Source organism: Oncorhynchus clarkii, chromosome 4 (genome assembly GCF_045791955.1).
Source record: "Oncorhynchus clarkii lewisi isolate Uvic-CL-2024 chromosome 4, UVic_Ocla_1.0, whole genome shotgun sequence".
Lineage (NCBI taxonomy): Eukaryota > Metazoa > Chordata > Actinopteri > Salmoniformes > Salmonidae > Oncorhynchus > Oncorhynchus clarkii.
Genome location: NC_092150.1, coordinates 15,675,229 through 15,694,366, shown reverse-complemented (window position 1 = coordinate 15,694,366; position 19,138 = coordinate 15,675,229). Strand labels below are relative to the sequence as shown.

Here is a 19,138-nt window from a genome sequence, read left to right as displayed (position 1 = left end):
GTTCCCACCACTGTTATACCCCTGTGAGGAGACACTTTGGGACAGACAGGGATGCAGAGGGAGGGTTGGGCCACGATGTTTCTCAGAACAGTGTTTTACCTACCTCTGCTTAGGCTTGGCGGGGTGGGCTCCCAGTCTAGCTCTGTTGTCCCCCACCTGCACATGTTTAGCCCCGCTTGATTTCAGTTGAACGTTCAACTGAAAATGGTTGTGTTTTTCAGGCTACTGTGTTATCCTAAGGGCCTTGGTGCCCCGCCCTAGAAAAATAAATTGTGCCACATAGAATGAGTGGGATAGGCTGTTTGTGGTCATGTGTTGTTTGGGAGGGTGGGGTGTTGGGGACAGTTGAGGCTGTCCCTGTATCACCTGTCCCTGTATCATATGTCTTTTGACACAAGGAGGTTGACAGCGTCATCATTAGCTGTCCCCCCCTCCATTGATCTGGTGGAGCTAGGGTTGGGGTTATGGTTGTAGTTGAGACTAGGGTTGGGGTTATGGTTGTAGTTGAGACTAGGGTTGGGGTTGTAGTTGTAGTTGAGACTAGGGTTGGGGTTATGGTTGTAGTTGAGACTAGGGTTGGGGTTATAGTTGTAGTTGAGACTAGGGTTGGGGTTATGGTTGTAGTTGAGACTAGGGTTAGGGTTGTGGTTGTAGTTGAGACTAGGGTTAGGGTTATGGTTGTAGTTGAGACTAGGGTTGGGGTTATGGTTGTAGTTGAGACTACGGTTGGGGTTATGGTTGTAGTTGAGACTAGGGTTAGGGCTATGGTTGTAGTTGAGACTAGGGTTGGGGTTATGGTTGTAGTTGAGACTAGGGTTAGGGTTATGGTTGTAGTTGAGACTAGGGTTGGGGTTATGGTTGTAGTTGAGACTAGGGTTAGGGTTATGGTTGTAGTTGTAATTGAGACTAGGGTTAGGGTTATGGTTGTAGTTGAGGCTAGGGTTAGGGTTATGGTTGTAGTTGAGACTAGGGTTAGAGTTATGGTTGTAGTTGATACTAGGGTTAGGGTTATGGTTGTAGTTGAGACTAGGGTTGGGGTTATGGTTGTAGTTGTAGTTGAGACTAGGGTTAGAGTTATGTTTGTAGTTGAGACTAGGGTTGGGGTTATGGTTGTAGTTGAGACTAGGGTTGGGGTCATGGTTGTAGTTGAGACTAGGGTTATGGTTGTAGTTGAGACTAGGGTTATGGTTATGGTTGTAGTTGAGACTTGGGTTAGGGTTATGGTTGTAGTTGAGACTAGGGTTGGGGTTATGGTTGTAGTTGTAGTTGAGACTAGGGTTGGGGTAATGGTTGTAGTTGAGACTAGGGTTAGAGTTATGTTTGTAGTTGAGACTAGGGTTGGGGTTATGATTGTAGTTGAGACTAGGGTTGGGGTTATGGTTGTAGTTGAGACTAGGGTTAGGGTTATGGTTGTAGTTGAGACTAGGGTTGGGGTTATGGTTGTAGTTGTAGTTGAGACTAGGGTTAGAGTTATGGTTGTCGTTGAGACTAGGGTTATGGTTATGGTTGTAGTTGAGACTAGGGTTAGAGTTATGGTTGTAGTTGAGACTAGGGTTAGGGTTATGGTTGTAGTTGAGACTAGGGTTGGGGTTATGGTTGTAGTTGAGACTAGGGTTGGGGTTATGGTTGTAGTTGTAGTTGAGACTAGGGTTAGAGTTATGTTTGTAGTTGAGACTAGGGTTGGGGTTATGGTTGTAGTTGAGACTAGGGTTAGGGTTATGGTTGTAGTTGAGACTAGGGTTGGGGTTATGGTTGTAGTTGAGGCTAGGGTTGGGCTTTTGGTTGTAGTTGAGGCTAGGGTTTGGCTTATGGTTGAGACTAGGGTTGGGGTTATGATTGTAGTTGAGACTAGGGTTGGGGTTATGGTTTTAGTTGAGACTAGGGTTATGGTTATGGTTGTAGTTGAGACTAGGGTTGGGGTTATGGTTGTAGTTGATGCTTGGGTTAGAGTTATGTTTGTAGTTGAGACTAGGGTTAGGGTTATGGTTGTAGTTGAGGCTAGGTTTAGGGTTATGTTTGTAGTTGTAGTTGAGACTAGGGTTAGGGTCATGGTTGTAGTTGTAGTTGAGTCTAGTGTTATGGTTGTAGTTGAGGTTAGGGTTAGGGTTGTTGTTGTAGTTGAGACTAGGGTTAGGGTTATGGTTGTAGTTGAGGCTAGGGTTGGAGTTATGGTTGTATTTGAGACTAGGTTTGGGGTTATGGTTGTAGTTGAGACTAGGGTTAGAGTTATGGTTGTAGTTGAGACTAGGGTTGGGGTTATGGTTGTAGTTGTAGTTGAGTCTAGGGTTATGGTTGTAGTTGAGGTTAGGGTTAGGGTTGTAGTTGTAGTTGAGACTAGGGTTAGGGTTATGGTTGTAGTTGAGGCTAGGGTTGGAGTTATGGTTGTAGTTGAGACTAGGGTTGGGGTTATGGTTGTAGTTGAGACTAGGGTTAGAGTTATGGTTGTAGTTGAGACTAGGGTTGGGGTTATGGTTGTAGTTGAGGCGAGGCCAGGGTTGGGGTTATGGTTGTAGTTGAGACTAGGGTTAGGGTTATGGTTGTAGTTGAGACTAGGGTTAGGGTTATGGTTGTAGTTGAGACTAGGGTTAGGGTTATGGTTGTAGTTGTAGTTGAGTCTAGGGTTAGGGTTATTGTTGTAGTTGTAGTTGAGACTAGGGTTAGGGTTATGGTTGTAGTTGAGGCTAGGGTTAGGGTTATGGTTGTAGTTGTAGTTGAAACTAGGGTTGGGGTTATGGTTGTAGTTGTAGTTGAGACTAGGGTTAGGGTTATGGTTCGAGTTGAGGCTAGGGTTAGAGTTATGGTTGTAGTTGAGACTAGGGTTGGGGTTATGGTTGTAGTTGAGACTAGGGTTAGGGTTATGGTTGTAGTTGAGACTAGGGTTGGGGTCATGGTTGTAGTTGAGACTAGGGTTATGGTTGTAGTTGAGACTAGGGTTAGAGTTATGGTTGTAGTTGAGGCTAGAGTTGGGGTTATGGTTGTAGTTGAGTCTAGGGTTGGGGTCATGGTTGTAGTTGAGACTAGGGTTATGGTTATGGTTGTAGTTGAGACTAGGGTTGGGGTTATGGTTGTAGGTGAGACTAGGGTTATGGTTATGGTTGTAGTTGAGACTAGGGTTGGGGTTTATGGTTGTAGTTAAGAGTAGGGTTGGGGTTATGGTTGTAGTTGAGACTAGGGTTGGGGTAATGATTGTAGTTGAGACTAGGGTTAGGGTTATGATTGTAGTTGAGACTAGGGTTGGGGTAATGGTTGTAGTTGAGACTTGGGTCAGAGTTATGTTTGTAGTTGAGACTAGGGTTGGGGTTATGGTTGTAGTTGAGACTAGGGTAATGTTGAACCAGGATGGGTACATGAAGCTAGGGTTAGAGCCCTGTAAAAGGAGGAAAAACACTGTAATGAGAAAGGCATGTCCCTAAACCTAACCTTAACCCTAACTCCAACCCTAACCTTGTTCAGAGCTCTTACCTTAGCCCTAACCCTAACCGTGTTCAAGATTCTAACCTTGTTCAGAGCTCTTACCTTAACCCTAACCCTTACCTTGTTCAATATTCTAACCCTGTTCAGAGCTCTTACCTTAGCCCTAACCCTAACCTTGTTCAAGATTCTAACCCTGTTCAGAGATCTTACCTTAGCCCTAACCCTAACCTTGTTCAAGATTCTAACCCTGTTCAGAGCTCTTACCTTAGCCCTAACCCTAACCTTGTTCAAGATTCTAACCCTGTTCAGAGCTCTTACCTTAGCCCTAACCCTAATCTTGTTCAAGATTCTAACCCTGTTCAGACCTCTTACCTTAGCCCTAACCTTAACCTTGTTCAAGATTCTAACCCTGGGCCCAAAGAAATTAAATAGTTTCCTGATCCATGCTAAAAACCACAGGAATGCTGATAAGTAGATTACTGCTGGCATGTTTATTACACTGTTATACACTACTTTGCCAAAAGACACTACACACCTGCTCGTCAAACATCTCATTCCAAAATCATGGGCATTAGTATGGAGTTGGTCCCCCTTTGCTGCTATATCAGCCTCCACTCTTCTGGGAAGGCTTTCCACTAGATGATGGGACATTGCTGCGGGGACTTGACACAATTCAGCCACAAGAGCATTAGTGAGTTTGGGCACTGATGTTGGGCAATTAGGCCTAGCTCGCAGTCGGCGTTCCAATTCATCCCAAAGGTGTTCGGTGGGGTTGAGGTCATGGCTCTGTGCAGGCCAGTCAAGTTCTTCCACACTGATCTTGACAAACCATTTCTGTATGAACCTCACTTTGTGCACAGGGGCGTTGTCAAACTGAAACAGGAAAGAGCCTTCCCCAAACTGTCCCCAAACTGTTGCCACAAAGTTGGAAGCACAGAATCGTCTAGAATGTCATTGTATGCTGTAGCATTAATATTTCCCTCCACTGGAACTAAGGGACCTAGCCCAAAACATGAAAAACAGCCCCAAACCATTATTCCTCCTCCACCAAACTTTGCAGTTGGCACTATGCATTGGGGCAGGTAGCGTTCTGCTGGCATCCACCAAACACAGATTGGTCTGAGATGGTGAAGTGGGATTCATCACTCGCCAATGGCAGTGAACTTTACACCACTCCAGACGACGCTTGGCATTGCACTTGTTGATCTTAGGCTTGTGTGCGTCTGCTCGGGCATGGAAACCCATTTCAGGGTCCCGTTGGTAGAGCATGGTGCTTGCAATGCCAGGGTTGAGGGTCCTATTCCCACGGGGGACCAGTATGAAAAGGTAGGCACTCACTACTGGAAGTCGCTCTGGATAAGAGCATCTACTAAATGACCAAAATGTAAATAATGCTCCCGACGAACAGTTCTTCTGCTGACCTTGCTTCCAGAGGCAGTTGGAACTTGGTAGTGAGTGTTGCAAACGAGGACATATGACAGCACTTGGCAGTCCTGTTCTGTGAGCTTGTGTGGTCTACCACTTTGCGGCTGAGCCATTGTTGCTCCTAGACGTTTCCACTTCATAATAACAGCACTTACAGTTGACCGGGTCAGCTCTAGCGGGGCAGAAATTTGACGATTTGACATGTTGGAAAGGTGTCATCCTATGACGGTGCCACGTTGAAAGTCACTGAGCTCTTTACTAAGGCCATTCTATTGCCAATGTTTGTCTACGGAGATTGCATGGCAGTGTGCTCTATTCACCTGTTAGCAACGGGTGTGGCTGAAATAGCCAAATCCACTCATTTGAAGGGGTGTCCACATACTTTTGTATATATAGTGTATGTTCTGCCCCCTGACCAGCCAGCGAGTACTCCGTTTTCTTAAAACAGCTATTTATGTCATGATAAACCTTGTAGTCTAATCCAGGGCTTGTTCTAATTTTTTGTTATTTTGTTTTTTCCTTCTCCTCCTACTTCCTCCTACGACGAGTCTATGATACCTGTGAGTCATTGGTATGGAGTGATCTTATTTGATGTAATTGAATAGGCTTCATCCATGGTTTCATATCTCAAGAACAATGACTGATGCTCAATGTCCTGTTGTACTGTAAAATTGTCATGGCCACTCTCACTAAAAGAGGGAGGAGCCCAATCCTCAACACACAAACATACCAGTGGATTCTGCGATGTGAATGTCAGACAAAATATTGCAGTTCCTCAGTATCAGTTATGACTGGAATGAACGTCGGCAAATGCCTGTCTGTCTGTCTGCCTGCCTGCCTGCCTGTCTGCCTGTCTGTTGTGTGAGATGCCATGGCTCTTTCATGAACTATGATGTACACATAACCTCTCCAACTTTATCGGAATCCATTACCATTACCACTTATCTCAATGATTATTACATTTACAAATCAGGTTAACAAGTAGTGATAAGTTAAGCCAAAGATAATTAATTCCTGAAAGTATAACTACATAACTTCAATGTCAAGGCAGAGGGCAGGACAATAACTATTTGATGTTTAGAAAGGTGTGTGCGCGCAAGCGTGTGTGTCTTTGTGTCGGCAGACAGCCTGGCTTGTTTACCTCTGCCATACAGGGCGTGTGCGCTGATCTGTACACACAGGGGTTAGAAATACTAAGGAGGTTCCCTGCTTGAGATGCCTTTGTCTGTTGGGTGACAGACACACCTGTGTTTACAGTTGAGTCCCTGGTGTGCGTGTGCATGCGTTTGTGCGTGTGCATGCGTTTGTGTGTGCACATGTGTTCATGTGTTTGCGTGCGTGTGTGTGCATGCATTTGTGCGTGTGCATGCATGTGTGTGTGTGTGCATGCGTTCGTGCTTGTGCAAGCGTGTGTGCATGCGTTCATGTGTGTGCATGTGTGTGTGCATGCGTTCGTGCGTGTGCATGCGTGTGTGTGTGCATGCGTTCGTGCGTGTGCATGCGTGTGTGTGTGTGTGCTTGCGTGTGTGTGTGTGTGCATGTGTGTGTGTATGCGTGTGTACTTAAAGCCCTCCCTCCTACTCCTGAATCATTGCGCCGGGCTAGCTGCTTTAATGAGTGGCTTCTGCAGGTATACCATGACAGACAGACAAACATGTTATTATACACTAGAGGTCTGTCATTGGGATGGGGCCATATTATAATAATAATAATAATAATACATTTTATTTTAAGCGCTTTTCACCAAACCCAAAGTCACATAAGTATATAAAAGAATAAGGACAGACTAATCAGGAAGTGAACTAGAGGGAGGATAAAAGTTAAGATGACAATTAATCCGGATAAGCCTGTGTGAAGAGGTGTATCTTTAGTGTGGACTTGAATATGTGTATTCGGTATTGGAGGCCTGGCAGACAGTCCTGAAACTCAGTGACACTGCTCAAATGCTTCACCCATTTAGTCTTGCACATATAATTACTACAGCAGTATATCTCTACAGTCACGAATGTATATAACATGTTTCAAGTTTCAAGTTGTATTAGTCGTATGTACAGGAGACACATGGTATAGACCGTCCGATGAAATGCTTACTTGCAGGTTCCTTCTCGACAATGCAACAACAATAAGAAATAGTAAAAAATAAGAATAGGAACATAAAGTAAATGGCTCAGTAGAATAGACATTTTAACATGGCCCTCCCTGTTGTTTGTGAAATGTCCTCACTATAGTCACCCATCTATAACCTAAAACATGTACCTTTGTTTGCTGTGTGTTGTATAAATAGATGGACCAGATGAGCCATAAGATGGAGGCGGTGCTGAAGATCTTGGTGGACCAGTACAAACCCAAGGCAGAGCTGCTCCAGAGGGCCCCAGCCTCTCCACTCCCAGCCCCCTACAGCTCTCGCATCAGCATCATGAGGCGTCAGAACATGGGCGTCAGCTTGGACGAGGGACGGTGATGTCACAGTGGGCAGAAAGGCACCAGGGATGGAACCACCAGGGACTAGTATGACCAACCGTGAGATATCAGTTGCAATGAGAAGATCAATCATTTTTAAATTCATTGTCAGCTGCTTGACCAGGAGGGCACAGACTCCAATAAAGAAAAGGGTGCACTCTTCTTACCTTATTAAAAAGATGGTGTCATTTGGCTACTTTTGCCCTCTGTTTTATAACCCCCAAAACCTTTACATCACTGTCTTTGACCGCTGACCTTAGAGAGAGAACGTGAACAACTCAGCTCCTGCTTCTGTTCTCCTCTGCTGAAGAGGCATGCTTGTCTGAAAGTGAGGGCTATAGAGAACTATGAGAGGGGACATGGCAGCAGTTTACTAACAGCTAGAGATGTACGGTGATGCCGTCCATCCTCCCTCCCCCCATCATGGTGAATGGGCATACGGGGTCCTCTTCTTCAGAAGCTTCTTTCTCCCTCTTTAATATCAGCATTATGAAAACATACTACACTCTTTTTTTTTTTTTTTTAATTTTACCCCCTTTTCTCCCCAATTTCGTGGTACCCAGGTGTTAGTAGTTACTATCTTGTCTCATCGCTACAACTCCCGTACGGGCTCGGGAGAGACAACCCGGCCCGCCACAGGAGTCGCTAGTGCGCGATGAGACAAGGATATCCCTACCGGCCAAACCCTCCCTAACCCGGACGACGCTGGGCCAATTGTGCGTCGCCCCATGGACCTCCCGGTCACAGCCGGCTGCGACAGAGCCTGGGCTCAAACCCAGAGTCTCTGGTGGCACAGCTAGTACTGCAATGCAGTGCCCTAGACCACTGCGCCACCCGGGAGGCCCTAAAACAGTCTTAGATAAAAAGGTGCTATCTAGAAGCTTAAAGGGTTCTTCGACTGTGCCCATAGGAGAACCCTTTGAATAACCCTTTTTGGTTCTAAGTAGAACCCTTTTAGTTCCAGGTAGAACCAAAAAGGGTTCTCCTATGGGGACAGCCGAAGAATGCTTTTGGAACCTTTTTTTCCAAGAGTGTACTGAAACTTCCACAGCATACATTGTAGCGAAAGCTTACATCAATTCCTTTTTGTTTTATAAGATTAGCCTGACACTTTCACTCCTCAGCACATTATCACGTAAGATATGAGAATGTATTCAACTGTGTTCATTCAGTGAGGCACATCCAAGCACTAAAATAATATTTCCAAGCCAACCATCACACTAATGATATTATTTGGAGATTGTGCAGTCAAAGTGCTAAAGCACTTGCTAAAGGGTACAGCACAGAGAATGAGGAGACCAGCAAAGATCAAATCCTGATCTTGGCACCATTCAAACCAAAATACAGCACCACTATTTCTATATAGCCACCAATTCATCTCACCTTACTGTATTTAGTTGTCGGTGTATGTTTGTTAGTAGTAATCGAGTGACATAGAGAAGGACCAGGAGATGATCTGCTGGCTTTGCCCAGGGTCTGCCTCTGTTAGTGGCTGGGCCTAGGCTGCTAGAGCAGAGAATAGTGGTGAAACAGCTCTGCAGGAACTAATCTGCCGCTGATTTACGGCTATGGTTAAGCTAATAAAAATAGCAGAACAGTCGTGACAAGGCAGAACTCAGTATTACAGAAATACAGTGAGGGAAAGAACAGTATGGAGAGTTATGGTAAGAAGTTAAAGTTGACTCAACACCCCGTGCCAAGATTTTCACTAGGATATTCCAATTAACCACTTCACCCCACCACCCATCCTACTCAATGCTAAAACACTTTAATTTTCCCTCTTTGGACTTAAACTGCAGTGTGCAATTTGTAATTAATTTGCCCCATTAGAGCACAAATTATTTATCTGTCTATTGCTAATTAAGTGCTGAATTCATGGTAAGGGGAGTTAACAATGTATGTGAGTTGACTAATGAAAAGGACACTGGAAAATGTGTACAATTTAAACAGTAGGCTTTGAATGGCTCACTCCATAATTCAGTGTGAAGGGTCTGAAATATCAGGTTACCTCTGAGAGAGAGAGAGAGAGAGAGGGACGTACCAAGCTTCAGCTTCAGCTTTGACTTTAAAGCCCTTTAAAGCGTTGAATATAATTAATGTCTCTCTTTTTGTTCTCACTCCATGTATTTGCCGTACGGCCAGGACCCAGCTGGGTTTAGCCAGTTGAAAATAGAAAAAAATAACTAAGCTATGTGTGCAATCCCTTCCATAATTATAGTGTGCACATTCCTCGAAAGATGGCAACACAAAGGAGGGGTGAAATGAGAGAGAGAGGGGAGGAAGAGAAAAACACTGAACAAAAATATAAACGCAACATGCAACGATTTTACCACAGTCACAGTTCATATAAGAAAATCTGTCAATTTAAATAAATAAATCAGGCCCCAATTTATAGATTTCACATGACAGGGCAGGGGCACAGTCATGGGTGGGCCTGATAGGGAATAGGCCCAGCCACTTGGGAGCTAGACCTACCCTCTGAGGTGCCAGGCCCAGCCAATCAGAATGAGTTTTCCCCACAAAAGGGCTGTATTACAGACAGAAATACTTAGCAGTTCCATCAGCTGTCCGGGTGGCTGGTCTCAGACGGTCCCGCAGGTGAAGAAACTGGATGTGAAGGATGTGAAGGTCCTGGGCTGACATGGTTACACGTGGTCTGCGGCTGTGAGGCCGGTTGGACATACAGCCAAATTCTCTTATGGTAGATAAATTAACATTAAATTCTCTGGCAACAGTTCTGGTGGACACTCCTGCAGTCAGCATGCCAATTGCACACTCCCCCAAAACTTGTGTTGTGTGACAAAACTGCACATTTAGAGTGGCCTTTTATTGTCCCCAGCACAAGGTGCACCTGTGTAATCGTGCTGTTTAATCAGCTTCTTGATATGCCACACCTGTCCAGGTGGCTGGTCTCAGACAATCCCGCAGGTGAAGGAGCAGATTATTTTGGCAAAGGAGATATGCTCGCTAACAGGGATGTAAACAAATTTGTGCACAACATTTTAGAGGAATAAGCTTTTTGTGCGTATAGAACATTTCTGGGATCTTTTATTTCAGCTCATGAAACATGAGACCAACACTGTTGCGTTTATATTTTTGTTCAGTATGTTTTATTCTTTTGCGTGGTTGAAGATTTGGAATATGTATTTTATATAACAGGCTGCTTTTTAAAGCCAGTTTCTTTGAGATAAGTGCTTCACATACTGGCTGTCTGACCATTCTCCTGTACAGTTTTATAAGAGTTGTAAATAGCAACATTGACTTCTATTTATTATCATGTGGAACGAACGATCAACCAGGGAATACTCTTGGTCTGCAGAGTGATGATGAGAAATAAAGAGAAGTGTTGTAAAATGGATTGGAATGACTGTAAATTATATTCACAACCCTCTGTAAATCTGGTGTAAATAAAAATCCATTTCATTTTCTGGGCTCTCCTTGGGCTCAGTGTGTCTTGATTACCAGTTAGTCTATAATTTCCTTTCCTTGGATTCAACTCTTCTCTCTTGGCTGTCTGTTCGATTTGCAGGCCACATCAGGTAAGCCATATCCTCTCAATCCCACAAAGTTTAGAATTCTTCAATTCATATTTTTTTTACACTGCAATCAGGGGACAGAGAAAAATAAATATTTTTGTTGTTGTTGCTGTGCATACTTTGAACTTCAATATTCCATAACCATTGAGGAGCGAGGGAGGCATGTGGGAGAAAGACAGAGAGACAGCGAGAGAGAGAGACAGAGAGAAAGAAAGAGAATACGTCTCAAATTACCACTCAATTATATTTCCCTTCAAAGGCCAAGAAATACTGGGGATGTCCCAAAAACAGCACGGCCAGAGCGGGGAGAGAGAGGTCTCTAGGGAGGGGTGGATAGAGGGGAGAAGGGCAGGAGAAGGCTGACTGGGAGGGGGTGGAGGGAGTAGAGGAGCAGCCCAGAGCCATTTTCAATTACCCAGAGAGCCTTGTCTCCACAGCCCAGCCATGGTGTTATGCTGCCTTTGTCCTCTCCTGGTTTATATCACGGTCTCCCCCTAGTCTAGTTGCTGTTTACTGAGCCAGCTCAGCTCTATACCACTGAGATCCTGCTACTTCACTTTCATCTCTGACTCCCCACTTCAAACGAGGGTTTGATGTCAGAAGAACACAAGAGCAAGAACACAAGATAAAAGGGAACATCAAGAGAGAGCCAGGAAGAAAGTTGAATAGAATGTAGCTCTGTGTGGTCAGTGAGACATGCTAGTCAATACCTCCATATATACCCTATACCCTCATATATACCCTATGCCTCCATATATACCTTATACCCCATATACTGTATACCCTATACCCTCATATACACCATATACACTCACATACCCCCTATACCCCCATATATACCCTATACATACCCTATACCCCCATATATACCCTTATATACAGTGCATTCGGAAAGTATTCAAACTCCTTCCCTTTTTCCACATTTGTTTTCACTTTCCGAATGCACAGTACACCCTATACCCCCATATATACCCTATACTCCCATATACCCCATATATACCCTATACCCTCATATATACCGTATTCCCTCATGTATACCCTATATGTCACGTTCTGACCATAGTTCTGTTATTTTATTCTTTGTTTTAGTATGGTCAGGGCGTGAGTTGGGGTGGGCAGTCTATGTTTGTTTGCCTATGTTGTTTTTTGTGTTTGGCCTAGTATGGTTCTCAATCAGAGGCAGGTGTCGTTAGTTGTCGCTGATTGAGAATCATACTTAGGTAGCCTGGGTTTCACTTTTGGTTTGTGGGTGTTTGTTTCCGTGTGTGTGTTTGGGCCACACGGTACTGTTTCGGTTTTGTATATTTCACGTTTATTATTTTGTTCCAGTGTTCAGTTGTGTTTTTGAATAAATCAATATGGACACTTACCACGCTAAGTTTTGGTCCGATCCTTACTCCTCAGACGAAGAGGAGGAAATCCGTTACATTATACCCCATATACTGTATAACCTATACCCCATATATACCCCAAACCCTCATTTATACCCTATACCTCAATATATACCCTGTACCCTCATATATACCATATTCCCTCATATAAAACCTATACCCTATATATACCCTAAACCCTCATACAGCGAGGGAAAAAGTATTTGATCCTCTGCTGATTTTGTATGTTTGCCCACTGACAAAGAAATGATCCGTCTATACTTTTAATGGGAGGTTTACAGTGAGAGAGAGAATAACAATAACAAAAATCCAGAAAAACGCATGTCAAAAATGTTATAAATTGATTTGCCTCTTCCTCTCTAGCAGAGACCAGGCTTTGATAAATTCAGCTCAGACATCGATTCGCCCAAGATCAATACAAGAAAATGATAATGATGCAACGCTTACCTTGTATCTACGTTTGTCCTCTAGTTGAGTGCCTTTCTTTGTTTGCTGAAATCCATACTTTTTCCATAAACATTATCAAACACAACCACCTTTCTTGTTGAGATTCAAATGGCACACTCGCATTTGCTCTCAGTTGCCATCTAAGAGCAACAGCAATCAGGGGCGGACTGGGACAAAAAATGTTCTCTGGCATTTTAGCCAAACCAGCCCATCTCACCATGCACGTGACACATAACATAGGCAGTACACTGTACCAGTGACCAGTGAAAAACATAGCCCTCCACCTTTTTTAACCAGCTCATGTAAAAACACAGATACAACTCACCACTATAACGGTGCCTCTGTTACCTCCTTGTTGTGCAGTCTGACTCTGTATCTTCTCTGCTGTCACTCAGTCTGTCACTCCTAAGTGTAAATTGCTATTACATATCAAGCCAACATATTAAGGAACTGGCAGTATATCCGCGTCTCTATGTTTTCTTCCTACCTTCACTCACCACTGAGCTGTCTCTGCTAAGGCAGAAGCCACAGAAGCAATCAATCAATCAGATTCCAAACTCTGCACCATGGCTAAGACGAAATAGCTTTCCAAGGATGTCAGGGACAAGATTGTTGACCTACACAAGGCTGGAATGGGCTACAAGACATTCGCCAAGCAGCTTGGTGAGAAGGTGACAACAGTTGGTGTGATTATTCGCAAATGGAAGAAACACAAAAAAACTGTCAATCTCCCTCGGCCTGGGGCCCCATGCAAGATCTCACCTCGTGGAGTTGCAATGATCACGAGAACGGTGAGGAATCAGCCCAGAACTACACGGAAGGATCTTGTCAATGATCTCAAGGCAGCTGGGACCATAGTCACCAAGAAAACAATTGGTAACACACTATGCCGTGAAGGACTGAAATCCTGCAGCGCCCGCAAGGTCCCCCTGCTCAAGAAAGTACATATACATGCCAGTCTGAAGTTTGCCAATGAACATCTGAATGATTCAGAGGACAACTGGGTGAAAGTCTTGTGGTCAGATGAGACCAAAATGGAGCTCTTTAGCATCAACTCAACTCGTCGTGTTTGGAGGAGGAGGAATGCTGCCTATGACCCCAAGAACATCCCCACCATCAAACATGGAGGTGGAAACATTATGCTTTGGGGGTGTTTTTCTGCTAAGGGGACAGGACAACTTCACCGCATCAAAGGGACGATGGACAGGGCCATGTACCTTCAAATCTTGGGTGAGAACCTCCTTCCCTCAGCCAGGGCATTGAAAATGGGTCGTGGATGGGTATTCCAGCATGATAATGACCCAAAACACACGGCCAAGGCAACAAAGGAGTGGCTCAAGAAGAAGCACGTTAAGGTCCTGGAGTGGCCTAGCCAATCTCCAGACCTTAATCTCATAGAAAATCTGTGGAAGGAGCTGAAGGTTCGAGTTGCCAAACGTCAGCCTCGAAACCTTAATGACTTGGAGAAGATCTGCAAAGAAGAGTGGGACAAAATCCCTTCTGAGATGTGTGCAAACCTGGTGGCCAACTACAAGAAACGTCTGACCTCTGTGATTGCCAACAAGGGTTTTGCCACCAAGTACTAAGTTATGTTTTGCAGAGGGGTCAAATACTTATTTCCCTCATTAAAATGCAAATCAATTTATAACATTTTTGACATGCGTTTTTCTGGATTTTTTTGTTGTTATTCTGTCTCTCACTGTTCAAATAAACCTACCATTACAATTATAGACTGATAATTTCTTTGTCAGTGGGCAAACATACAAAATCAGCAGGGGATCAAATACTTTTTTCCCTCTACCCTATACCTCATATATACCCTATACCCCCAGTCAAAAGTTTTAGAACACCTAATCATTCAACGGTTTTTCTTTATTTTTACTATTTTCTACATTGTAGAATAATAGTGAAGACATCAAAACTATGAAATAACACATATGGAATCATATAGTAACCATATAGTAACCAAAAAAACTATTCAAAATATATGTTATATTTGAGATTCTTCAAAAAGCCACCCTTTGCCTTGATGACAGCTGGATGAAGCCTGGAATGCTTTTCCAACAGTCTTGAAGGAGTTCTCACATATGCTGAGCACTTGTTGGCTGCTTTTACTTCACTCTGTGGTCCGACTCATCCAAAACCATCTCAATTTGGTTGAGGTCGGGGGACTGTGGAGGCCAGGTCATCTGATGCAGCATTCTATCACTCTCCTTCTTGGTAAAATAGCCCTTACGCAGCCTGGCAGTGTGTTTGGTCATTGTCCTGTTGAAAAACAGGAAGAAAGAGAGCTACGGAGCAGGTTTTCATCAAGGATCGCTCTGTATTTGCTCCATTCATCTTTGCCTCGATCCTGACTAGTCTCCCAGTCCCTGCCACTGAAAAACATACCCACAACATGATTCTGCCACCACAATGCTTCACAATAGGGGGGTAACAGGTTTCCTCTAGACCTGACACTTGGCATTCAGGCCAAAGAGTTTAATCTTGGTTTCATCAGACCAGAGAATCTTGTTTCTCATGGTCTGAGAGTTTTTAGATGCCTTTTTGAAAACTCCAGGCTTCCGTCTGGCCACTCTACCATAAAGGCCTGATTGGTGGAGTGCTACAGAGATGGTTGTCCTTCTGGAAAGTTCTCCCATCTCCACAAAGGAACTCTGGAGCTCTTTCAGAGTGACCATCGGGTTCTTGGTCACCTCCCTGACCAAGGCCCTTCTCCCCGATTGCTCCATTTGGCTGGGCAGCCAGCTCTAGGAAGAGTCTTGGTGGTTCCAAACTTCTTCCATTTAAGAATGATGGAGGCCATTGTTCTTGCCGACCTTCAATGCTGTAGAAATGTTTTGGTACCCTTCCCCCGATCTGTGCCTCGACACAATCCTGTTTCGGAGGTCTACGGACAATTCCTTCGACCTCATGGCTTGTTTTTTTCTCTGACATGCACTGTCAACTGTGGGACCTTATATAGACAGGTGTGTGCCTTTCCAAATCATGTCCAATCAATTGAATTTACCACAGGTGGACTCCAATCAATGAACCTGAGGTCAGTTACAAGTCTCATAGCAAAGGATCTGAATACTTGTGTAAATAAGGTATTTCTGTTTTTTATTTGCAATCAATTTGCAAAAATACGAAAAACCTGTTTTCGCTTTGTTATTATGGGGTATTGTGTGTAGATTGCTGAGATGTATTTTTATTTAATTCATTTTAGAATGAGGCTGTAACGTAACAAAATGTGGAAAAAGTCAAGGGGTCTGAATACTTTCTGAAGGCACTGTATATACACTATACCCTCTTATACACTACCGTTTGGGGTCACTTAGAAATGTCCTTGTTTTTGAAAGGATAGCACATTTTTGGGGTCACTTAGAAATGTCCTTGTTTTTGAAAGGATAGCACATTTTTTGCCCATTAAAATACATCAAATTATATCAAATTGATCAGAAATACAGTGTAGACATTGTTAATGTTGTAAATGACTATTGTAGCTGGAAAAGGCAGAATTTTTATGTAATATCTACATAGGCGTACAGAGGCCCATCATCAGCAACCATCACTCCTGTGTTCTAATGGCACATTGTGTTAGCTAATCCAAGTTTATCGTTTTAAATGGTGAATTGATCATTAGAAAACCCTTTTGCAACTATATTAGCACAGCTGAAAACTGTTGTTCTGATTAAAGAAGCAATACAACTGGCCTTCTTTAGACTAGTTGAGTATCTGAAACATCAGCATTTGTGGGTTCGATTACAGGCTCAAAATGGCCAGAAACAAAGACCTTTCTTCTGAAACTCAATCAATCTATTCTTGTTCTGAGAAATGAAGGCTTTTTCCTTGCGAAAAATTGCCAAGAAACTGAAGATCTCGTACAACGCTGTGTACTGCTCCCTTCACAGAATAGCGCAAACTGGTTCTAATTAGAATAGAAAGAGGAGTGGGAGGCCCCGGTACACAACTGAGCGAGAGGACAAGTACATTAGAGTGTCTAGTTTGAGAAACATCTTAATCTTTTAAGCCTCTTCACTGTTGACGTTGAGAATGGTGTTTTGCCTTTTAAAATGCTAAACTTGGATTAGCTAACACAACATGACATTGGAACACAAGAGTAATAGTTGCTGATAATGGGCCTCTGTACGCCTATGTAGATATTCTGTTAAAAATCAGCCGTTAACAATGTCAACACTGCATTTCTGATCAGTTTGATGTTATTTTAATGGACAAAAAAATAAAAAATAAAAAACAAGGACGTTTCTAAGTGACCCCAAACTTTTGAACGGTAGTGTATACTCTATACCCCATATATACACTTTACCCTCTAGCCTGTAAAAATATATTTCGTATCGTCTGAGATCCCCAAAGATTGGAAAGCTGCAGTGGTCATCCCCCTCTTGAAAGTGGGAGACACTCTAATCCCAAACGTTTACAGACCTATATCTATCCTACCTGCCTTACTAAGGTCTTCAAAAGCCAAGTTAACAAACAGATCACCGGCCATTTCAAATCCCACCGTACCTTCTCCGCTATGCAATCTGGTTTCCAAGTTGGTCATGGGTGCACCTCAGCCACGCTCAAGGTCCTAAATGACATCAAAACCGCCATCGATAAAAGACAATACTGTGCAGCCGTATTCATTGACCTGGCCAAGGCTTTCGGCTCTGTCAATCGTTGTATTCTTATCGGCAGACTCAACAGCCTTGGTTTCTCAAATGCCTGCCTCACCTGGTTCACCAACTACTTCTCAGACAGAGTTCAGTGTGTCAAATCAGAGGGCCTGTTTTCCGGACCTCTGGCAGTCTATATGGGGGTGCCACAGGGTTCAATTCTTGGGCCGACTCGTTTCTCTGTATACATCAATGATGTCGCTCTTGCTCAATGATGTCGCTCTACACCATTCTGTATACTTCTGGCCCTTCTTTGGACACTGTGTTAACTAACCTCCAGAGGAGCTTCAGTGGCATACAACTCTCCTTCCGTGGCCTCCAACTGCTAAATGCAAGTAAAACTAAATGCATGCTCTTCAACCTATTGCTACCCGCACCTGCCCGCCCGTCTAGCATCCCTACTCTGGAGGTCTCTGACTTAGAATATGTGGACAACTACAAATACCTAGGTGTCTGGTTAGACTGTAAACTCTCCTTCCAGACTCACATTAAGCATCTCCAAACCCAAATTAAATCTAGAATCAGCTTCCTATTTCGCAACAAAGCATCCTTCACTCATGCTGCCAAACATACCCTCGTAAAACTGACTATCATACCGATCCTTGACTTCGGCGATGCCATTTACAAAATAGCATCCAACACTCTGCTCAGCAAATTGGATGCAGTCTATCACAGTGCCATCCGTTTTGTCACCAAAGCCCCATATACCACCTACCACTGCGACCTGCATGCTCTCGTTGGTTGGCCCTCGCTTCAGATTTGTCGCCAAACCCACTGGCTCCAGGTCATCTATAAGTCTTTGCTAGGTAAAGCCCCGCCTTATCTCAGCTCACTGGTCACCATAGCAGCACCCATCCGTAGCACGCGCTCCAGCAGGTATATTTCACTGGTCAACCCCAAAGCCAACTCATCTTTGGCTGCCTTTCCTTACAGTTATCTGCTGCCAATGACTGAAACAAATTGCAAAAATCACTTAAGCTGGAGACTCATATCTCCCTCACTAACTTTAAGCATCAGCTGTCAGAGCAGCTTACAGATCATTGCACCTGTACATAGCCCATCTGTAAATAGCCCACCCAACTACCTCATCCCAATATTTTTTTTCTTCTCCTTTGCACCCCAGTATCTCTACTTGCACATTCATATTCTGCACATCTATCACTCCAGTGTTTAATTGATAAATTGTAGTTATTTCACCACTATGGCCTATTTACTGCCCTACCTCCCTAATCTTACTTCATTTGCACACACTGTATATAGACTTTTCTATTGTGTTATTGACTGTACATTTGTTTTTTCCATGTGTAACTGTGTTGTTGTTTGTGTCGCACTGCTTTGCTTTATCTTGGCCAGGTCGCAGTTGTAAATGAGAAATTGTTCTCAACTGGCCTGATTAAATAAATAAAAATGTATACCCTATACCCTCATATATACCCTATACCCCATATATACCCTTTACCCTTGTATGTACCCTATACCCTCATATATACCCTATACCCTCATATATACCCTCTACCCCATATTCATGATGGAATGTTACAGAATCTGAGAAAGCTACTGTATATCTATATCTATGGGTTGTCACGTGAAGTATACTGTGAAGATTCATCACTCCCAGCTACCAAGTAGACTTTGCATTCCTTCTATTCCCAAACATTCCTTTACCAATTGTTTTAATTCCTGTGTAGTCATGTAGTCTTCACTAACATTAGATTGTAGGTGAGATCTCCTTATGCATGTTAGGCTGGACTGAGAACAGTGGAGACATGCAACATGTTTTTTAAGTCTACCGGGAGGAGGGGCCTTG

At 43.6% G+C, this 19,138-nt stretch overlaps 1 protein-coding gene across 1 annotated transcript in view; it reads left to right on the top strand.

Annotated features, from left to right (window-relative positions):
* The window catches only part of LOC139407504 (potassium voltage-gated channel subfamily KQT member 1-like), a 340,305-nt gene that overhangs the window by 318,763 nt on the left and 2,404 nt on the right, over window positions 1-19,138 (top strand). The window contains exon 19 of the mRNA XM_071151296.1: window positions 7,124-7,296. Within this exon, the coding sequence (XP_071007397.1) occupies window positions 7,124-7,296 (173 nt within the window). The remainder of the gene's footprint in view (window positions 1-7,123; window positions 7,297-19,138) is intronic.